Source organism: Ovis aries, chromosome 2, assembly GCF_016772045.2.
Source record: "Ovis aries strain OAR_USU_Benz2616 breed Rambouillet chromosome 2, ARS-UI_Ramb_v3.0, whole genome shotgun sequence".
Classification (NCBI taxonomy): Eukaryota; Metazoa; Chordata; class Mammalia; order Artiodactyla; family Bovidae; genus Ovis; species Ovis aries.
In genome coordinates this window covers 186,711,749-186,732,141 of record NC_056055.1, presented here as the reverse complement: position 1 = coordinate 186,732,141, position 20,393 = coordinate 186,711,749, and the positions used below count along the sequence as shown (strand labels likewise).

The 20,393-nt window shown below is 40.4% G+C and overlaps 1 protein-coding gene across 27 annotated transcripts in view; it reads left to right on the top strand.

The window, feature by feature from the left end:
- CLASP1 (cytoplasmic linker associated protein 1) overlaps positions 1 to 20,393 on the top strand; it is a 272,898-nt gene that overhangs the window by 188,548 nt on the left and 63,957 nt on the right. For 7 of the 27 annotated variants that reach the window (XM_060411217.1, XM_060411213.1, XM_042243994.2 and 4 more), the window contains 4 exons: positions 2,201 to 2,368; positions 16,457 to 16,560; positions 18,410 to 18,433; positions 19,689 to 19,933. In XM_060411217.1, coding sequence (XP_060267200.1) covers positions 2,201 to 2,368; positions 16,457 to 16,560; positions 18,410 to 18,433; positions 19,689 to 19,933 — 541 coding nt within the window. Of the gene's footprint in view, positions 1 to 244; positions 272 to 2,200; positions 2,369 to 8,422; positions 8,531 to 13,425; positions 13,489 to 16,456; positions 16,561 to 18,409; positions 18,434 to 19,688; positions 19,934 to 20,393 lie in introns of all 27 variants that reach the window. The other 20 variants (XM_060411222.1, XM_060411221.1, XM_060411214.1 and 17 more) reach the window with 10 other exon arrangements.

The following is a 20,393-nucleotide window of genomic DNA, read 5'->3' as shown; positions in this document are numbered from 1 at the left end:
GCAGGGTAGGTTCCTAAGCGTTTTCATGTTTCATGGACAGATACAAAATAACTGCTAGTACAGTATGATGTGTATTAATTAAAAACAAGTACAGAAGTAAACTAGGAGGAACAAGACCTAGGATAAACAGCTTTTGCTAATGTGTTTGTAAACAGACCCATTTGTGCTATGTTGCATGCTGACCTCTGTATTGTGTCTTTTAATCCACTTTTTGCCTGTCCTTTGGTCTGCTCTCATAACCCAGGATCCAGATCTGCTAATCCTGCTGGTGGTAAGACATCTCTCTTCTTGCTGTTTTTTTGTTTGTTTGTTTTTTGCATTTTCCCTCACCCCATGTGCCTCGCACAATATTAATTTCTCTCTTTATTATGAGCTTAATCTTTCTCCATTTTTTCTGTATGTTCAAATTCTAGAGTTTGAAATGGATTTCTTTTCTCCTTTTATACAGCCTAATAGTTTATGTGCTCCAATTTTATGGGCAAAATTAATAAATCCTAAAATAGGTTCTTCATGATAATGTATATTGATAATTTTTATAATGAATTTCACTTAAATTGTAGTTAAGTCATTAAAAAGTACTAATTTTTGTAAGTGGTCATCTTGGTGTTTCATTTGAATTATGGAGGGGCGTGTGTGTGTAATTTCCAGGTAAGTTTTATTTCAAAGGTTTTTACTCTCTGGATCATTCTATTCTTCTGCATAATAATGTGTGCTTGATATTTGTGGATTTTGTTGCCTTCTGTACTTAAGGGGATGATCTACCTAAGCTAATGACTGCCATTTGGGTATATTGGTCTGATCCTTAAAGATTTGCTGTTTGCTTTAAGAAAGAATTTTGTTTTACAAGAAATGGTTGTATAAGTATCTAGTCACTTAGCCATTTTTAAAAATTGCTAACCATGTATTATGGGTTGTGTTTTCTTGGTTTTCGTTTGTTAACTTTTATTGGAGTATAGTTGATTTACAACGTTGTGCTAGTTTCAGATGTACAGAAAGGGGAATCTGTTATATGCATGCATGTATCTACTTTTACGTTTAGAATCTTTTCCCATATAGGTCATTACAGAGTACTGAGTAGAGTTCCCTGTGCTAGGACAGTAGGTCCTAAATTAGTTGTCTGTTTTATGTATAGTAGTGTGTGCCTGTCAATCCCGACCTCTCCAAGGTTATCCCTCCTGCTGCCGCCTTCCCCATGTTTTTGATTTCCCATTTTACTGCATACACATCACAGAATGTATTCTGCAGAATTTCTACCTTTGTAGGGTTTTTGAGCCTTCCTTTGAGACTCAGTACATAGTTTTTATGGAAATGTACAAGCGAATGTCCATCTGTTTGTTGGACTGTACGTTTGTATATATGGAGAGGTATGTGTATGCATGTCTGTATGGTTTTGACTGCTCTGTCATTTTATGACTATATGTTAATCTTTTATTGATACTAGTCTTTCTGAGAGGTATGTAAGTAATTATGGTCTTTTCAGTTTCTCTCTGTATTTTTATCATTTTATATCTCAGGGCTGTGTTACTTGTAGCATAAAGTTTCATGATTATTATATCTTTAAGGATAATTATTTTCTTTTTGAAGTTCAGTGTTTTATTCTATTTTGTTGTTTTATGTATGTTGTCTCTTATAAGCAACATGCAGTTGAATTTCATTTCAGTTTTTTTTTTAAACCAACCCAGGAATCTGTCTTTTAATAGATAAATGTAATCAGGTTACATTTCTGCCCCCTTTTCCATTTGTTACATTAATGGAGTCTTAGATCCATTTTCCTCCATTAATGTTTAAGAAATTTTTGTTATATTTCTATTCTTTCAGCCATTTTTAACATATCCACTCCTTTAGGAAGCAAAACAATTATTTAATAAACACCTTTGTGATTATTGGTAGAAATTTGTTGTAGAATGGGGAGACTCTTTGTTCTGAACCTGAGCTTGTTCTTTTGAATCAGAAATTTGGCAGTCGTTTTTGTAGAATTCCATCATTCGTTCTTCTGTGTAAATATTTATGATAATTTGATGTTCTTTTATGCTCCTTCATTTTTAAAAAATATTAATTATATTATCAACTAGAAAACTACTTTTACCCAAAATTCTCTTGGTATTTGGTCGAAACTACTGTGTAAAGTGGCTTCTGAAATTTCTTTAATGTGTTTCTTGATTTACGTTCATTATTCAATTTTGTTTTGGTTTACTTTTAGCTGGCAGCCGATCCAGTTCCCCAGGGAAATTGTTGGGAAGTGGTTACAGTGGCCTTGCTGGGGGTTCCTCAAGAGGCCCACCTGTGACACCCTCTTCAGAAAAACGAAGCAAGATTCCCAGGAGTCAGGGATGTAGTCGAGAAACAAGTCCAAACCGCATAGGATTAGGTAAGAATTCTCAAAGGTCTTGAAACACCATTCCCAACCTGGTCGTAAGTCTCCTGTAGGAAACAGCTGTTTTTGCACTGAGGATGTCATTTTGTCTGTGTTAAGAAGACATTTCAGTGTGTGCTTTTTACAGAATGCAGCATGTTTAGTTTTCATTTATGACGAAAAAATATGTGGGGTTACCTGCAAAGTCATGGGAAAGGATCACACCGTTTTAAGCTTTCATGTTTGAGAATCATTTTGTAAAACCTTAAAATTGGGAGAATGGGCAGGATTTTTTCTTCCCAGTTAGGAGCAGTGCTGCTTTTTCTTTCACTGAATAGCACTGTGTAGCCATTAATCTGTGTAAATTTTCAAAAGCAATTTGTAGGGTCCACCTCCGGAGAAGGGCATGGCAACCCACTCCAGTATCCTTGCCTGGAGAATCCCGTGGACAGAGGAGCCTAGCAGGCTGCAGTCCACTGGGTCGCAGGGAATTGGTCACAACTGAAGTGACTGAACATGCACGCATGCAGGGCACACATTTATTTTGATTTTGATCTTCTGTAACCTAACTAGTGAAACTTACCATCAAAGAATATGTGTAGTTACTTTTGCCATAATATTGTTCAAACATAAACATCAAAAAGAGGAAAACTCTTTTGTGTTGGAGTATTTAGTTTCTTTGTAATAGTGTGTAGAATAGGGTGTGTATGAATGACTCTCAGCAGCTCAACAGCCTCTTACTCTATTAACAGCTAACTTGTATGCTACCTTCGTAATAAAAAAGTTAGAAGTCTTTCGTAACATTTTGTGGAAAATCTGTGTTCAGACTCATATTTTCACCTCCTTTCTAAGAGTGAAAACCTACTAATGTAAAATCAGAGCACTGTATTCTTTAGTCCTGTTGGCTTATCTGTCTCCTTTATTCATTTATCTTATCGACAACTTTTACATGAATGTTTACTATGATATATTGGGAACATTATGAGACCTTTTAATTAGAAGAGAAATGTAATAGATTCAGCTTGTGACTTCAAAGAACTTGTGGTCTTAGAGGCAAAAATGTGAGACCATTTGACAGATATTCTGGCGGGTGCTCTGGGCCATAGAACAGGAATGTCCTAGGGCCCTTGGCTGCCCCGCTCCTCCCAGATTTCCTTCCAAGGCAGGCTTCCCAGAGAAAGCTGTGTTTCGATGAGGTATAAGGTGGTGATAGGTATGGCGGGGAGATGCGGAGAATGGTATCCTCGGGTAGAGAGGAGCCTATGCAGAAGCAGTCAGACGAGAGGGAGCATAGTGTACCGTGGGACCTCTGGTGGGTCCTCTGACGGTAGCTGAGGAAGTTTGACGGGGTAGGTGGGAGATGGGGGCAGGACAACTGGTAGGGTCCAGCTCACAAATGTCCTTGAGGGCTGCCTGAGCTTCAGGAAGGCAGGAGCAGTTATTTATAAAGTAGCATCAATAGGATTTGGTTTAACCAACATTTCTGAAACAAATAAGAAATGTGATCAAGCCGTGGTTTTGTTAAATCTATGCAATGCTGACTTTCTGTGGGCATTACATCGCATGGTCCTTGAGCTGAACAGCTATTTGGCTCTAGTAATGGGGCTACAACCAGAGAAAATACCATGACTGGAATTTCTAAATTTCAGATTTGTTGCTATAAAATAGGTGTATTTAGTTCTGGTTTTGCTTGGGAAATACATTTGATTTCAAATCTAGGTGTGAAATTTCAGCTGTCCTTTTTCCATAATTAATTTTTTAAGATTATAGAATGTTTCTTGGCAACCCAGATTTGTTTCATACTTTTAAAGATTATTTTTGGGGGGAGATTTTACCTTTATATTTACTAAAGATGCCGTTTTTACTGCCTTCTTGAAATTGGGAAATAATCCAACCTTGATTATCTAACCTGACTCTAGGACCTGGTAGTCTGTGGTCTTCGCTGTGGATTATGCACTGTGTATTGTGGGTGGTTGAAAAGAGAGCATTTCATAAGCCTGTAAAAGAAGTCCTTTGGAACATCATCCGTCACAGAGAACTAAATAGGAGCCTGTTGCCTTCCAGACAGTTCTGATCTGAAACATTATTTTGAAGAAAGTTGTTTCCTTGGTGCTCATTAAGAGGATTAGTTCTGGGTAGAGTTTTGAGGTCATACATGCAATTCTGGTTAAAGAAGATATTTTAGGTAAATATTTGCACATTGTGAGAATATATATGCACAGATTATAAAAATATGTATAAGTAAAGTATATCTCCACTTCTTCCTCTGTTACTACTTAAAAATTCTATTTTATAGAGTGTCATATTAGCATATTTCTGTAATAGAGTGTATGCTTCTTCTCTCATTTAATATATACTGGGTATATGCTTTGTGTCTATAAACATTTGACTCATTATATAGCAACTTTAAATATAAATACTCCAAAAAAAGTTAGGAATATCTTTTAAGAATACTTTCTGTAATCCTCAAACCAGTTAATAGTTTTAATCATAGCTAAACTAGGCTTGGAATTTGCATTGAGAATTGATTCTAGTTGTCTGCAAATTATATTGATTCATCTATGCTTTTTTTGTTTGAAATAATATTTTTTAACTTAATTTTCTTATATGTGATGAAAATGTCAGAAATCTTCTACTTTAGCATTTAGGGTTTCTTAAGCAAAATAGAATGTAATTCCTGTTGGTTAGCTTAAGAGGCAAACCCTGCCATGTTTTTCCTTCTTGACGTCTATTACTTCATAAACTAATGAGATAGATGAGTGTATGTATAAATTGTTTTATTCTACTTATGATAAAGTCACATGAATAGCTGATATCTGTAGCAGTTACATTTTGGAAGTTTGCCTTTGGTTCCCTTCTTTGTCCAACTCATCTATTGAGAAGTCTATAAAACATTGGACCCTCTGCCCCAAGTGTTCCATGGATATATGTTTAAAGAGTTCTCAGACTTCCTGGTTAAATATATTTTGAAAAAATTAAAATTAATAGTCAGCTTTAGCTGTTAGATTAGACTACTGTGTGCAAGACCAGAACATGAAAATGTCTAGACTAGAGAGATGTTTCATGTCCTTCGTTTTGTTAGTTTTTGTTATTCTTCTGGTACTTCTGCTTTTGATAGGAGTTCTTATAGGATAGTACCTTGAAAGACAAGAGTCAGGGTTTCCCTTGAAACATTATAAAAATAGAGTGTCGCTCAAGAAATAAAAACTAGTCAGATGGTTTTTTCCAGGCTTCTCAGCATTCCTTGTAAGCACAGGACTTGACTCCGTAAGAATGGTGCTTTTAGAAAGTTCAGGCGGCACATGTGTTTTTATTGTCTCTTCCCCTCTGTCACCCCTTTGCCATAACAGATTCTTATGTAGAATGTTCAGTGTGGGCACTCAAAGAAAAGACAAGAGTGATGCAGAATATTGTGTTTTAGCTTTGACCACCTAATTAATTATAGCCTGAAAAACTTTTATATACTTATTTTAAATCCTCCTTGTAGATTAGTCTTTGGAAATGGTTTACAAGTGGAATTTTTTTCCTCTTGTGTTTAATTATCCAATATTTGAACTGTTGGTTTCATCACTAAGTGTACTTTAATGAAGCTTGGCACAAAATCATGAACAGAATTGTAAGCAGCGTTCTTTTTTTGCATACTACTATTGCCATATGTTAAAGGAGCCAGTCAGCACAAATGGGTGAAAGACCCTTCTCTGGGTCAAACACCAGGACAGAAAACCTTGTTAGGAATTGTGGTTGCTGTTATTTCAGATCATGTCTGCTTATTCCTTCTCATGCTCTTCACTGTCTTCACAAAGCAAGCTCAGCCCGCAGGGAGAGCAGAAATACCCCGTTGCTATAGTATACATGTTAAGGGTGTGAGAGCTGTGTAAAAATTCAGATGTGATCAGGCGAAAACTAGAAGAAAATGATTAATTGAGCATGCACATATGTGAAAAACCATCAGAACTGCTCTTCCTACTTTTTGATTGTGTTGGAGTAGGCAGTGGAGTAGGACTACAGTTTCACATATGCCTTTCAGCAAGGAATGCAGAAGTACCTACATTATGTTCACGGGACCCTTTTCATTTAAATGGTGGGGAATCTTTCTCTCTCTCACCTTCCTAAGCAGAGGTGGAGGCCCAGAGAGGCTGAGTAGCTGGATCATTGAGTTAGCATGGAGCTGGAGGGGGCATTTATGCATTGGAAGTGGGATTGGTCCCCTAAGGATAAGCAATATGTCTTGCAGGTTTTAAGCAACTTGTCATTTATCGAACGGGTCAGTAGATACTCTCTAGTTTTTTAAGGTGCTAAATTAAACATTTAGCACCTGTTGCCTTGGCTGTTATTGTAGAAGTTGTTCAGAATGTTATCAGAAATTGCTGATTCAGTCATTAGTGCTGCTTTGAGTGAAAACCCAGGGCTTCCACATCACTATAGCAAAATAAAGACAAGTTTAGGAATTCCTGAAAGTGAAAGTGTTAGTACTCAGTCGTGTCTGACTCTTTGTGACCCCATGGACTGTAGCCCTGCAGGCTCCTCTGTCCATAGAGTTCTCCAGGCAAGAATACTAGAGTGGGTTGCCATTTCCTCTCCAGGGGATCTTCCCGACCCAGGGATTGAACCTGGGTCTCCCGCATTGTGGGCAGACTCTTTACCGACTAAGCCACCGAGGAAGACTGGTGAATCCCAAACGAAGCCCTGTTTTGACTTGACAGCTCAGCTTGCATCCTGCACTTGACCTTGCCTTGCTCACCAGCACAGGCCCAAGCTTTTGGACATCACTTAGGTACCTTTAGGGTCTAATTCACCTCTGGCACTGAGTAGAGACCACAATAGGAAGTTGGTTTGGCTTTTCACTTGCACATTCTTCCAAGTCAGGCAGTTTTATGACTCTGGTGTGTAAGACATTCTTGTTATAGTTTGGCCATAAATCTACCTTTTCTCTAAAGTCGTAGACTATGCTCATTGTAATGTAGTAAACATGGCTATTTTCACATCAGTGAATCAAGGTTATTTTTTTCTTATGTTTCTGACAAAGTCATTTCTGTCTAGTCCAGAATTAGTAGTTCCTCTCAAGACGGAAGTGTCTATTGTTCCCATCAGCTATCATGGAAGTGGCTACACGCTTTCAGTTTGCAGAGTCGTTTCTGAGTATTTTTCCAGTACTGCGTTCCTGTTTTCTCAAAGTGAATTGAAAAATAAGGGCACCATGATCTTTTCTGAGATTTATGGCCAAGTTATATTAGCCTTTAGGCTTCATAGGATTCTGTCTTGTCAGCATCCTATGACATGAGAAGGTAATTAGTTCTGTTCAAGCCAGTGGCTGATCTTCAGCATGAGTATTGAAGGTATCAGGCCACTTGCTATAGACTTAAGTGTGAGGCTGGGTCAGTGGAGGCACTTGGGGAGGGATGACAGGCAGATCTTTCTGGCTTCCCATAGAAAAAGCAGGAATTAATGTCAAGGCTACTGAATAAAGGTTATTGGACCCAATTCTTTATGTTTGTTGGTTTAGTAATTATGTTTGCAGCATCTGCACACTGGTTTGAAGTAGGCAGGTTCTGTAGCTGGGTCAGTCCTTGTGACTTCTGTTTGTAAAGACGGCCAGGCTGGGAGCAGTGAACCCTCTTAATTAGGTAAGTTCATGAAGCTCAGTGACCAGAGCCTTTATTCTGGTTTTTAATCCAAATTAAATTCTTTCTAAGGACCCATTGCATATGAAAACGACTATGGCCTTTTATTATCCTCTTGGGGAGAAGTTAAAGCCATAAAAACTGATCATCTCTGGAAGACTTTTTGACGTTGTGTTTTCTGATACCAGTTTGCTCTTTGGAGAGCTTTCTTTGCCTTTCTCACCTTTAGGTGCTCTTTCACCTTCCTGCTGCAGTTCACAGCTTTGTGAGGCAGTGAGCAAGTTGAGTTTTGCCTATACCCCTCCTATTGTTGTCAGTGAGGCCCAAGCAGGGCCAGACGTGGGCCATGTCGTGATCGTGCAAACGGAATGTGACTGACCGTGTGTGAGTTTCTCTGTCTTCATTAAACTTGTTCCCCTTCTCTGAAACCCCTCATGCTGCACGCTAGCACGGAGCAGCCGTATCCCTCGACCCAGCACGAGTCAGGGGTGCAGCCGCGATGCCAGCCGTGAGAGCAGCCGGGATACGAGCCCTGCTCGGGGCTTCGCGCCGCTCGGTGAGTACCCGCCGGCCGGGCACCCCGAGCGCCCCACCCCGCCAGGCCCAACCACCAGCCTCTGTCCCTCCACCACCGTCCCATGAGCCTCTGCTCTCCATCCTCTTCCTGAGCCACCCTTCCTTGTATCCCTCTGCATGCTCAGATTTTGGCTTTCCCAGTTTTTATTTATCAGAGGGAAAAAGCACCACCTCACTCTGTACTGTTGTCACTTGGGACCGCTGGCTTCTGGGTAAGCCCCCCTGTGAGGTCATTGCCAGTGTGAGGTGAAGCTCAGCCAGAGATCACTGTGCTTCAGATTTGAGTGAATTCAGGGCGTATCCGCAGTCGTTGAATTTCTACAACTTGTTTTTCATCTTACAAGGGATCAGTCCATGTGTGAGTCACTTCAAAGAAGGACAAAAAGTAAAATGATAACATTTAGAAAGGTAAACGTGTTCACTTTGGGGGTAGGAATGTTAATCAGAAAAGCAGCATGAATATCAGCTGTCCTTCTGTTGAATGAGTCCTTTCAAAACTTTCTTTAGAGCAGTCTACAAATTGCTTTTGGATAAACTGACAAGGTGTATGTATAGCACACCTCAGTGTTCACTGTTAATTATTAAGAAATTGTCCTTTTTCCTGGGCTCCACAGGCTCTTTAATGTTTGTGACCCCCTGCCACCTGAGGACAAAAAAAAAATCACATTATTTGCTGGCCATGGTACATTATAAGTACTTACTTCTGATCACCAGTTGGGTGCCAGTTGGAGCTGTCTGACACACCCCCATTCAGTTTTTCTTATAGCCAGAATTTGTATTTTAACAATTTCTAGTATTCAGGAAAAACAAGATAAAAAGAGAAACATGTATCCTTTATAGACATTGAATTTACTTTTTCTATTTAGTTTTAATAACCCTGCCTTTCCCTAAAATGGACATATACCTTTTCACTTTGCACTGTCAACACGTATTTTCACAGAAAAGAAATGTTTGTGTTCTTCAGTGGTTGTGTTCTAGTCGTCTGGCATATTTCGTGCTGTGTGTTGTCTAGTTTGTCATGATAAGCATGGCAGGTAAGGTAGAAATCATCTTAACAATGCTTGGGCCTAGGAGCTGTGAGCTTCAACAGTCTGTTATTTTGACTCTAAGTATGAGGCAGGTCTTTCAAATATAAAAATGTCACTGTGGAAGATGGATGGTGGAGCAGAAGCATTAGGTCTTAATATTTTCCCCTGTCTCCTTCTAATACCATACGCTTCTTCCCTGGATCTTTTTTTTCCCCCAAATCAAAAATTAAAATCTAAATCTATTTCTTCGTGAACACTGTCCTTCGTGGAGTTCTCAGAAAGAGCAGGAAAACAGATGCTGGGCCCTCTAGACAGTCCACCAGACTTGGTGAGGAGATACCTGTGTGAGTGTCCTACTTGCTGAGCACAAGGGCCTGAGAGGGGCACAAATTACCTGGAACCTCCCAGCTCTTGCACAGCAGTCTGAAGTGTTAGATCAGAATCCTCAAAAAAATCAGAGGCAACAATGATGATTTTTTTCTGTAAGAGCTGGTTATTTTTCCTTTCAAATTATGGCTGTGTATGCGTCCTTGTTCATGATTTGGCCTTCCAACTAACTTAGACTTGAACACTGCAGTCTGTTCATTGGTCATTTTGTCTCTTAGAGGCAGTCCAGTGTTTTTGTTTCACTCGGACATTGCTGTGTTTGTTACTGCCCATGGGAACAGCCTTTGTGACCCTGGCATGTGCTCTGTGGCCCAGGCGAGATGTGCTGGGCTCTTGAGGTCCTCGCTCAACTGAGGGCCCAGCTCCTAGTTTCCACTCAGGACAGCCCGGGTTGTGATCTGTGTCACTGCTGCTGCCACAGCTGGAGATGTGGCTGCGGGTACTTCTCTTTCGGATAATCTCTAGCCACCAGCATGGTCTTCTGTGTGGTCAGGGCAGGAGTTAACATCCTTTCAGCTCAAGTTTTAGACCATGCCTTTTTTGGAGCGGGGGAGTTTAAATCTGTTTATAAAATTTCTGTCCAGCTCAGAACAGCAGCAGTGCTTATATGTCCCTGCACCATTCTGAGCAGTCAGTGGGCACATAACCCTTGTGGGTCCTGTTCAGCCTCTGGGACAGGTATCATCGCCCCTCTTTTACAAATGACACAACCGAGACTGGGAGAAGAGTCCACCTTCCCCAGATCACACAGTTCTGACTTCAGAGCTTGGCTGTTCCTCCACCTCATCTGAGGCGTCTTTCTCTTGTTCCTCCAAAGTGAGCTGAATGCTTTCTGAGGCCTCCCCAGGCCCAGGTATGGAGAAAGCACCCTGCTTGGCCGTGTTTCCAGGCTTGACCAGAATGCCTGAGAATTCATGTGCAAACCCCAGAGATTGCTGCCTCTTAGAGAACCTCCTGTGCCCTTTAGAGGGTGTGATGTTTCCTTCTCATTCTCATTGACTGTAATATTCATTTTGTACCCCCTTTATAAATTAGTGAGATTTTGTATTAGTGCCCCTTTGAATCAACTTACATAGCCAACCTTCACTTTTTAAAAGAAAAGGAACAGAAGTAACTGTTTTGGTGACTGCACATCAGGTTTGAGTTTGTAGGGTGGTTTTTCTCTTGTAGTCTTTGGCTGTGCTGGGTCTTTGTGGCTGTGCAGGCTGGTTACTCTCTAGTTGTGGTGCACGGGCTTCTCATTGCAGTGGCTTCTCTTGTTGCAGAGCATGGGCTCTGGAGTGTAGTAGGCTCAGTAGTTACTGTGCGTGGGCCCCTGTGGCATGTGAAGTCTTCCTGGACCGGGGATCAAACCTGTGTCACCTACACTGGAGGTGAATTCTTAACCACTGGGCCATTAGGACATCCTGTGTTTTTCTTAAAAACTTGTTTTGGACCATTTGTATATTTTAATATATTTTAATATAATAAATATATTAATATATATTTAAATGGTTACGGTAACAACTTTTGGGAAGATTAAGAGCTCTAGGACTCTACTGTCAATGAGGCTTTTACGTAAGTGGGTCCACTTGGATTCCATTGTAGGATGTTCACTTGAGCACGTGACAAAGAACTCATTACATGACATATTTGCATAGAATATTCTGTTGAAACAGAACCAAAGGACAGCTTCATAAGAAACCTTCAGATCAGGTGTTGCTTAAACACTGTTTCCAGTTTAAACCATCAGGATATGATACCATTGTGCTTGTTTAAGAAATGAGTCATTTGTTTCAGTCTTACACAATATTTTGTCAGTTTCCTTATTTAAGGAAAGTGATTATTTTGTAATATCTGTTCTAGAGCTTGCTGACTTATTTTTGTGCATCTTGAGAAATTAGGGATTTTCTTTTTCTTATGCATGTGATAAAAATTTATCCTCACTGACCAGGTGACCTTTGCTGTTTAGTATCTCTTATCCTGCAGATATACGTGTTTCATAAAGTGACATGAGCTTAAATAAATAGTTATATTGAAGAGTTTGAGGCTTTACCATTCCATGAGTAACTGTGTGTTAGCATTTGAGGTTTCTGGGCTCTGGTTATGCAGGTGGAAGGCAGCACAGCTTAATGTCACTCTGGGAAACCTGTGAACTTCCTGTATTGCAGTCACTGTGTTCTTTCTGAGTAATGATTAGAAGCATGTTACTTTTTTTTCCCCCCTGAGGTAAGAAAAAGCCTTATGTTGTGTGGTATTCCAGTCAATAAATTCAGGTTTGGACCCAAGCCTGTATTTCATAATTATTTCTAAAAGTCGTTCCCTGCACACGAGTCTGGAGTTTGGTATATATTTTCTAAGATTGATGTATTGATGTGATTATTATGAGTACTTGCTAGTAAAATAATACTTAAGTGTAGAGTTTATGCTTGACCATTGCTGTGACCACCAGCACTGTGCTTCTGTTGCTACCACGGTTTATTCTGTGCCTGGCACTGTTTCAAGTGTTTGATGTATAAGCGCTTTTAATTCTCTTAACTCCCAAGAGGAGGGTACCACTGTTAGCCCCATTTTACAGGTGAGAACTAAGACACAGAGAGGTGTAGTACTTTGCCCGAGGCCCATACAACTAGTTGTGATCTGACTGGGACCTTGCCCTCTCCCACCCTCCATGTGTCACAGAGCTGGTGCTCACAACCAGAGTCCTGAGCTGCCTCTCCAAGAAAGGCTGTTAAACTTACTGCAGCTAACTTTCCAACAGTTAAACAATGAGGTAATTAATAAATAGGATATTTGTGCAACAGAACAACAAACATGTTGACTCGGGAAAATGGAATTATAGTTGTTGACCCCCCCTTTTATAAATCAATCAATTTTGTTCTGTGAAGCATAAAGTATTTTATTATTTTTTAATGATATATAGTTGATTTACAGGGCTGTGTTAATTACTGCTATCCAGCAGAGTGACTCAGTTATACATTTATATACATTCTTTTGTTCATATTCTTTTCCATGATGGTTTATTGAACCTAGTTCCCTATGCTGTACAGTAGGAGCTTGTTGTCTGTCCATTTTCTATATAAAAGCCCCCTTCCTGTGACTTCATGCTGTTTCTGTTGAGAGAACGTTGTGAACTTCCCTGCTTCTGTATATGGTGCATGGTTGCGTGTGCATTGCATACCGACGAGAGGTGTAACCCATGCTGCTGCTGCCCCTCCGGTGTGGCCCCTGACGTCCTTCCTGTGCACAGTCCCCGGTGGCCTTAGTGGCTCCTGTCATGGATGTGCACCTGAGGTGTGGGCCGCTGGGTGCACAGGCTGGGGATCGGCGCTCGCTGTCCATTCATCTCCAACACCATCTCTTTTCATGAGGAAGCACGGCTGTGTGGGGAGCAGCCCTCGTGCCCTCCGGCCTGTGGCCGCTGCTGTCTGAGGTTCTCGTGTGTTAACCCTGTGGGTGTTGCCGTTCCTTTTACCTGCAGCCTCTCGACGTCATTCCAGGTCCACTAGTGCTCTCGCCACGGCTGACTCTGTGGGGCAGTCAGGTGAACACGTGTTCATGCATGCTTGTCTCACGCTCATTGCCACATGTGTTCCCATCTTTTTTGCTAGCAGTTGGCATGGATGCACCTCATATTTTTCCCCCCTCAGTGTGCTTCTATTTTTTTAAGTTGTTGAATGTTTATGGTTCTGTTAATAGGCTATAGATGCTTTGTAGCTTGTTTGACAACATCATTTATCTAGTGTTCATATTTATGTTAAAACAGAAGGATGGGGAAGCACTTCCGCCCTTGCTTCCAGTCCCTCCTGCAGGAAAGCAGGAGCCCCAGATAGGTGTCCTGAGTGTCCCTAGGAGAATTGGGGTATGGAGCTCATCCAGCAGAGGCTTTCGTCTCTCAGTCTTTGCTCCCAGTAAAGTGGTGTCTATGAATGCTAGTTATTCCTGTGCAGTTTTCATTACTTGGAGGTACTATTTAGTGACCAGATGTTCAATTATAGCATACTCCATTTCACATGGATTGAAGGAAGTAGATTGCCCTGAAACTTTTATGGAAAAACAAGTCATTATGACGATAATCAAGTCAGGCCAAAGGTAGCCTTGCAGCCTGCAGACCCGAAACACTGCCTCAGCCCCATTTTAACAGTACCCAAATGCCCTGGCTGGCCATTAGGGCAGAAAGTAAGCAAACAGTAATGCTCAATCTGCCAGATTTAACTGGCATCATTTTGATAAACTAATAATCCCTCATGACTACAGTTTTATCAACCGAGTACAAGGCATCATCTCTTAAATCTGACTGTTGATGATGACAACTGTGACCAGTTTACTGAGTTAGTGTCTCTGTTTTTTTCTCTAAATGAACCACCTATGATTTTATTATGTATTCTTTGATTAGGACATTCCCCTAAAGATTATGGGCCAGGCAGAGGGCACAGTATATGAATCCATCTCTTGGAAACTGAATGGTCCAGAGAGAACATAGAGCAGATTTGGGTCTGGTGAAAACAAAAGGCTTATAAATTTTCTTCACTCCAAACATTTCCCCTTAAGATTTGAAATTCAATTATCTATGATAAATATCTGCAGTCACCATGTGTGGTGAAGCTATACACATCTGAGAAGCACAGAATAATTGCTTTGTTCTTACAGTTTTAATTTTGTGTCTGAAGAATCACTCTTATCCCTGGAGCAAGATTTCCTGGCATGAGATCTATTTTTTTTTTTTAAGATTATGTTTTATTTAAGTTTATGCTGGGTAATTTCTAAATGGCTTATAACTGGATTACTTTCATTCTGTTACTCATAAATCCCTTACTATCTACCCTTTTTTAATGAAAAAAGAGAAAGACTTGAACAATGATCATTTATAAAACTGTGCATCATAAATCTCAAATTTCTAATTGTTTCATATTTGAACTGATCATTTATATTATATAGAGAGATATTATTGATTTTATATAGCATATCACCTTTTAAACATACACATAATGATGAAATTCAGTATAATCAACAACTGCATTAAAAAAGGGGATAGTATAACATGTAATTTTTGTTTCTCTATAAAAATTCATAATTGTGTAACTTTTGATTAGTAGTTAAATTTTTCCCCCATTCTGTGGCAGTGGAAGATATGTTTCAAAACTGACAATTTTTAAAAGCTAAATAAACTTTTAAAGTTCACCAGGTTGTAGGTGATGTCTTGTTTACCTATCCAAATTTTAAATATATCGTTTTCTATGAAAGATCAATTATGTAAGACAGACTTTAGCTTTCTGTCTCTCTCCCCTCCACCAAATGCCTCCATTATTAGAAAATGGCAAATACAGAGATTTTCCTTGTCCAAACAGTGTCTTATTTGTTAAAGTGTTTTTAATCTTAACATTTTAAATAAGAATCATTTACTGGATTGCTTTGTCTTGAGCTGCCACAGCGGTGAGCAGCAGGGACTCACAAGGGCAGTGAGTTTCGAGTAAACTGTCCAAATAAAGCCCTGTCCTGAAGTGAAAAACCCTTTACCAGTGGATACCCTTACCAGTGTGATTTACACTGACTTTCTCCTGCCTTTAATCTCAGCCTTTCTGAAGGAAGGCTGGACAGTTCATGTAAAGGGACTTCTAAAAGTTAGTCTTTTAGGATTCAGTGCTTTCACTGCCAGAGGCGCGGATTCCATCTCTGGTCAGGGAACTAAGATCCTGCAAGCCTCATGGAACAGCCAAAGAAGAAAGTCTTTATTGTCCATGATCGTTAATAAGCTTATAATAGTTGTTTGAGCCACTAAAATTGGAGATTATTTTGCATTTTGTCCATTTTGTTCACACATAAAATTAAAAAAAAAAGAAAAGAAAAGAAAAGAAAAAGAAATCCTTTGAGAGACTTTGGAAAAATTTATATTATCTGAATGATTAATGTTTTGCTGTGAAGATACTAGCTTTTTGTGGTGAAGATTAAAAAATTTTAATATATTGATTTTTAAATAACCTTTGGTGACACAGGCATTATGATGAACAGATATCTAAAATTAATTGGCCTTAATAACAAACAGTAGTGACAGTAATGAAAATTTGCACAGATATCGGTGTAATACATTGGATTCAAATTTTATCTGTTTATTACATATTGCATTAGAACTCATTTATCAGACCATAGAGCTTTCTAATTAGTTTGACCAAATATCAGGGCTTCTTTTGCCGCTAGAGAGAATGCTAAATAGATGAAAAGGCTCAACTCATGGCCCAGTTCCCTTCTCCAGGCCTATATCTCAGCACTTTTCCAAAATAATATATCATTAAAGAACCATTTCAATTGTCAGGATGCAGTCATATTAAATGTGAACATTGTAACCTCTGCCACTGGTAAACAAGTCAAGTGTAGTTGAAACTACAAGCCAACTGCAGTAAAAACTGGCCAGAGATTTTTCAGTGTTTCTGTCCAGTATGGGATGAGGCAAAGGCCATTGCAAAGAAATGAAAACATTTGAATGACATATATTTTTGCTTTTGTTTTTTGCCTAGACCGCTTTGGGCTCGGCCAGGCAGGGAGAATTCCTGGTTCTGTGAATGCCATGCGGGTTCTGAGCACCAGTACAGATCTGGAAGCTGCTGTCGCTGATGCTTTGGTAAGAGGCCCAATGTGTGTGGAGTCTCTTTGAATTACTGACCTACGTTTTTCTCTGTCTTCACAGGAAGTAGCCTCCAAATCAGGTCACTAAGTCTTCTTTGATACTCTCTGAGATTGTGTAAATATTGGATAAATTTAGATTATTATTCCTTTCTTCTTAAACTTTTAACTCTGTACATAAGTGAAAACTGGCCTTTTGAGCCACGTTAACGTCAAGAGTGTCTTCTCTGCTCTTCAGTAACATGGAGGTTGGATGACATCAGGCTTCTCTGATGTCATTGGGTTTCTTTTCCTTTTTTATCCATTTTTTTTCAGCATTTCCTTTTGGCCCCTTCTTTTGCTTCTGTTGCTTTCAGGGCTTTGATGGCATAGCCTAAGCACATCATTGTATAATAGTAGGTCTTTGTGGTTTGAAACTCTTGCATTTATTCCATTACTACCACTAGTTGTTCCATATGATTTTATTTGTTTGAATGAGTCCTTAAGTCATTATTTACAGAAACGTTCCCAGATTTTAAGATGAACTCTTTGAGGATATGAAACACTAGTGGAGTATGTTTTTTCTTGCATTGTTATAATGTAATATTTTAAAAAGCAATATAAAGTGATTAGCGTTCCTTAAATTTATGCTTCTAGAAAAAAGTTCCTCAGTAGAATCAGCTTGTGGTCAATTTGCCTTATAAAGATGCATTTCAGCTGGTAGTAACACAGCCTCTTGTTTCTTCTGGTTTATGTGCTCAGCATTTAAAATAGACATGCTTTAAAGAACTGTCTGATCTCTGGTCTTACTTGTACTGTTTCAAGAGAAAAGCATTATAATACCCTGCTTTCAGACCCTGAGGTTTAAAATCCAGCCCTGTTTTCATTTGATCAAAACTTTATAGTGTGTGACTTCAGGGATCCTACCTCTCATCCCTCCTGGCCCTCCCTCGTTTATTCCTGCTCAGCCAGGTTTCTCTGACAGACATCTGTGAGCAAGCAGTCTTCCAGTCTCCTAGTGTTTTCCTGACAAGGGCTGCCCCGCCAGGTCTGTTCATCAGCCTTGGGTGTGGAAGGACTCTTCCTGGCAGGTACTGGAGTTCAGGATAATTGCTTTAAGTAGGACTTCAAGAGCCCCAAGTTGGAGAGTTTATGAAGCAGTTTTCCTTCCAAGTTGCAGCATTTAGAATTTGTTTCTTACCTATTCCGGGACTTTAAGAAGTGGGAAACAGTGGGGTAAGAAGTGATGGATGTGCAAAGCCCTTGGTGAGACAGCACTTTAGTTGGGGTGGGGGAAGGGGGGAGGGCCGTGTCTCCTTGTTCCTTAAAGATCTGCCCCAGGAGCACTGCACAAAGTGCCAGGAGGCAGAGCAGGACTCAAGAGTCTGGGCTTTGCCTGACTTGGGCTTTTCTCTGAGTTCTGGCTCTCCTTACACTCCCACTGCCCTTATGACGTTTTGTCCAGACCTCTTGGTCTCTCCTTATGACCTGCTTCAGAAGACAGCGCCAGGATGGTACACAGTCCCTGCCTCACAGAAAGGAAGTCCCGGGACAGAAGCTTTCCTAGGAGCAGACGACAGAGTTAATAGCAACATTTGGGATGTGCCTCAGTGGTGTGGGGAGAGTTTCAGCAAAGAATTATAGAGGAGATACTGGAAGGTCTCATAACAGGTGCAAGAGGGTTAGGAAATGCCATTGTGAAAGCATTCTTTGTTATTTGCTTGATATGAATTGCTTGCTAACCTGTATTTTTAGTTTGCTAATATATGTTTTGCTGTACACTTTTGTTGCAAGAACAATCCCCACATATGCTTCTGACATAATTCTCTATGCTTTTTCCCCATCCTTCAATATTTTCCTGCCTACAGCTGTTAGGAGACTCCAGGAGCAAGGTACCAGTGCTTTAACTTTTGTTTTATAACTTTTTTTTTCTGTTGTGAGTATATTTCCTTTAGGAGATGGTAAAGCAACAAAAATGTAGCCCTAGGGTAGAAGTTCTGTTCTGAACTGTGATTTTGTGGAAACTAGTGGTGCTTTTGCTAGTGATAGAACTGGTCATGTCTCATGCGTGTTTGAGCATTGTTTTCCAACATCAAGTTCTGCCCGTTATCCTACTAGTGTTTCATTTTACTAACCTAGGTTTTGTCTCTTATGTTATTACTTCATGAGTGGATACATTCAGCATTTTTCGTATCTTAGGAATCTAGTTCATGTATAAGTGAGATGGCCGTATAATTATCATCCTAACAAGGATACTTTTGAGTGTGAGGGAGGGTGCCGTTAATAATTATGTGGGGACAGTAGGTGGAAGGCAGAGCTGTCCCAGGTAAGTTGTGATGTGTGTACAAGCCACATTGCTAGGAAGTTACATTGGTGCAGTTTAAGCCTGTAGCTACTTGTTTTCCTCTTAGAGAAATTAAATTTTATCTGTTTTATATTGTTCTTGCTATATAATTTGGGGATTTAACTTAATAGTTTTATATTCAGGGTAAGAGACATGAACGAAGAGGGTATTCTAGTCTAAGGAGGCCTATTAGTGTTGTAAAACTGGAAGTCATTAATAAAAATGGTATAGATCTTTTGAGAATCCTTCTATATAGGACACTACACCGCTGACATTGCAGTGTCAGCTGTTCTTAAGGGAGCATGAATTTTCAAACAAATTCACTCACAGACCATGCTCAAGACAGGTTGCTTTTGGTTGGGGAGGGGTGGTGGGCTCACAGACTCAGTGTGTCAGACGCTGAGCTAGGCTGTTGAGCATCTAATTCCACTTAATCCTGACAACAAGCCTGTGAGAAGGGTGATCAGCATTATCTCAGGGAAAGGTTAGGAGGCTTTCTGAAGTCACATGGCGGGTCCATGTTACTGAGAGGGCCAAACACCGCACTAAAGATCATGCTCCTTCCTCTGCTGTGGGTGCTCTGCTTACTACTCACTCTGCCTACCAAAAGTCTGCTGTCCTGGTTCCGTTTCCCTAATCTGTAAGCAAAGGGAAGGTGTGGGTGCATGTGCCCCTGTGTGTGTGTGTGTGCCTGTGTGTGTGTGTGTGTGTGTGTCTACATTTAACTCTTCGTTGTTGATGTTGTGTGGTGAGACTCACGTTGCCTTTCCATTTCTTCCCCGACCCCTCCTTGAATCTGGCAGAAGAAGCCTGTGAGGAGGAGATATGAGCCCTACGGGATGTATTCTGATGACGACGCCAACAGCGACGCCTCTAGCGTGTGCTCGGAGCGCTCGTACGGCTCCCGGAATGGGGGTATCCCCCACTACCTGCGCCAGACTGAGGATGTGGCTGAGGTGCTCAACCACTGTGCCAGCTCCAACTGGGCTGAGAGGAAGGAAGGGCTGCTGGGTCTGCAGAACCTGCTGAAGAGCCAGAGAACGCTGAGGTAGGGTGGGAGGCCAGGTTCCTTCAGATTGAGCCCCGTGTTACACGCATGGGGGCCTGACACGGATGTATGGTCATCTATGGGGCAGGCCCAAGAGAGGCCCGGATGGCTCAGATGTGCTCTATGCCTTCCAGAGAACTTAAATATTGGGCAGACATTCCATAGCTTATTAGGTCTAGGAAACATTTGGTTCAACATGGCTCAGATTTGTCTAGTAGGTGTTTTGAGAAGACTTAGAACAGTTTGTGGTTTAGGTAAAACATAAAAACAACTCTGAAGTTAGTACAGTTTGTTTACACTTCAGAGGCATGGATAAAATGATGCCAGTCTCAGTCTAAAATGTTTTCATGTGCATATGTATACATAAATATGTTTTTATAGATTTGCAGAGTAAAGACACTCAAATGGAGAACTCCAAAGCAGTACAGCATTATCTCTAGAATTGATAATTTTTGCTTTT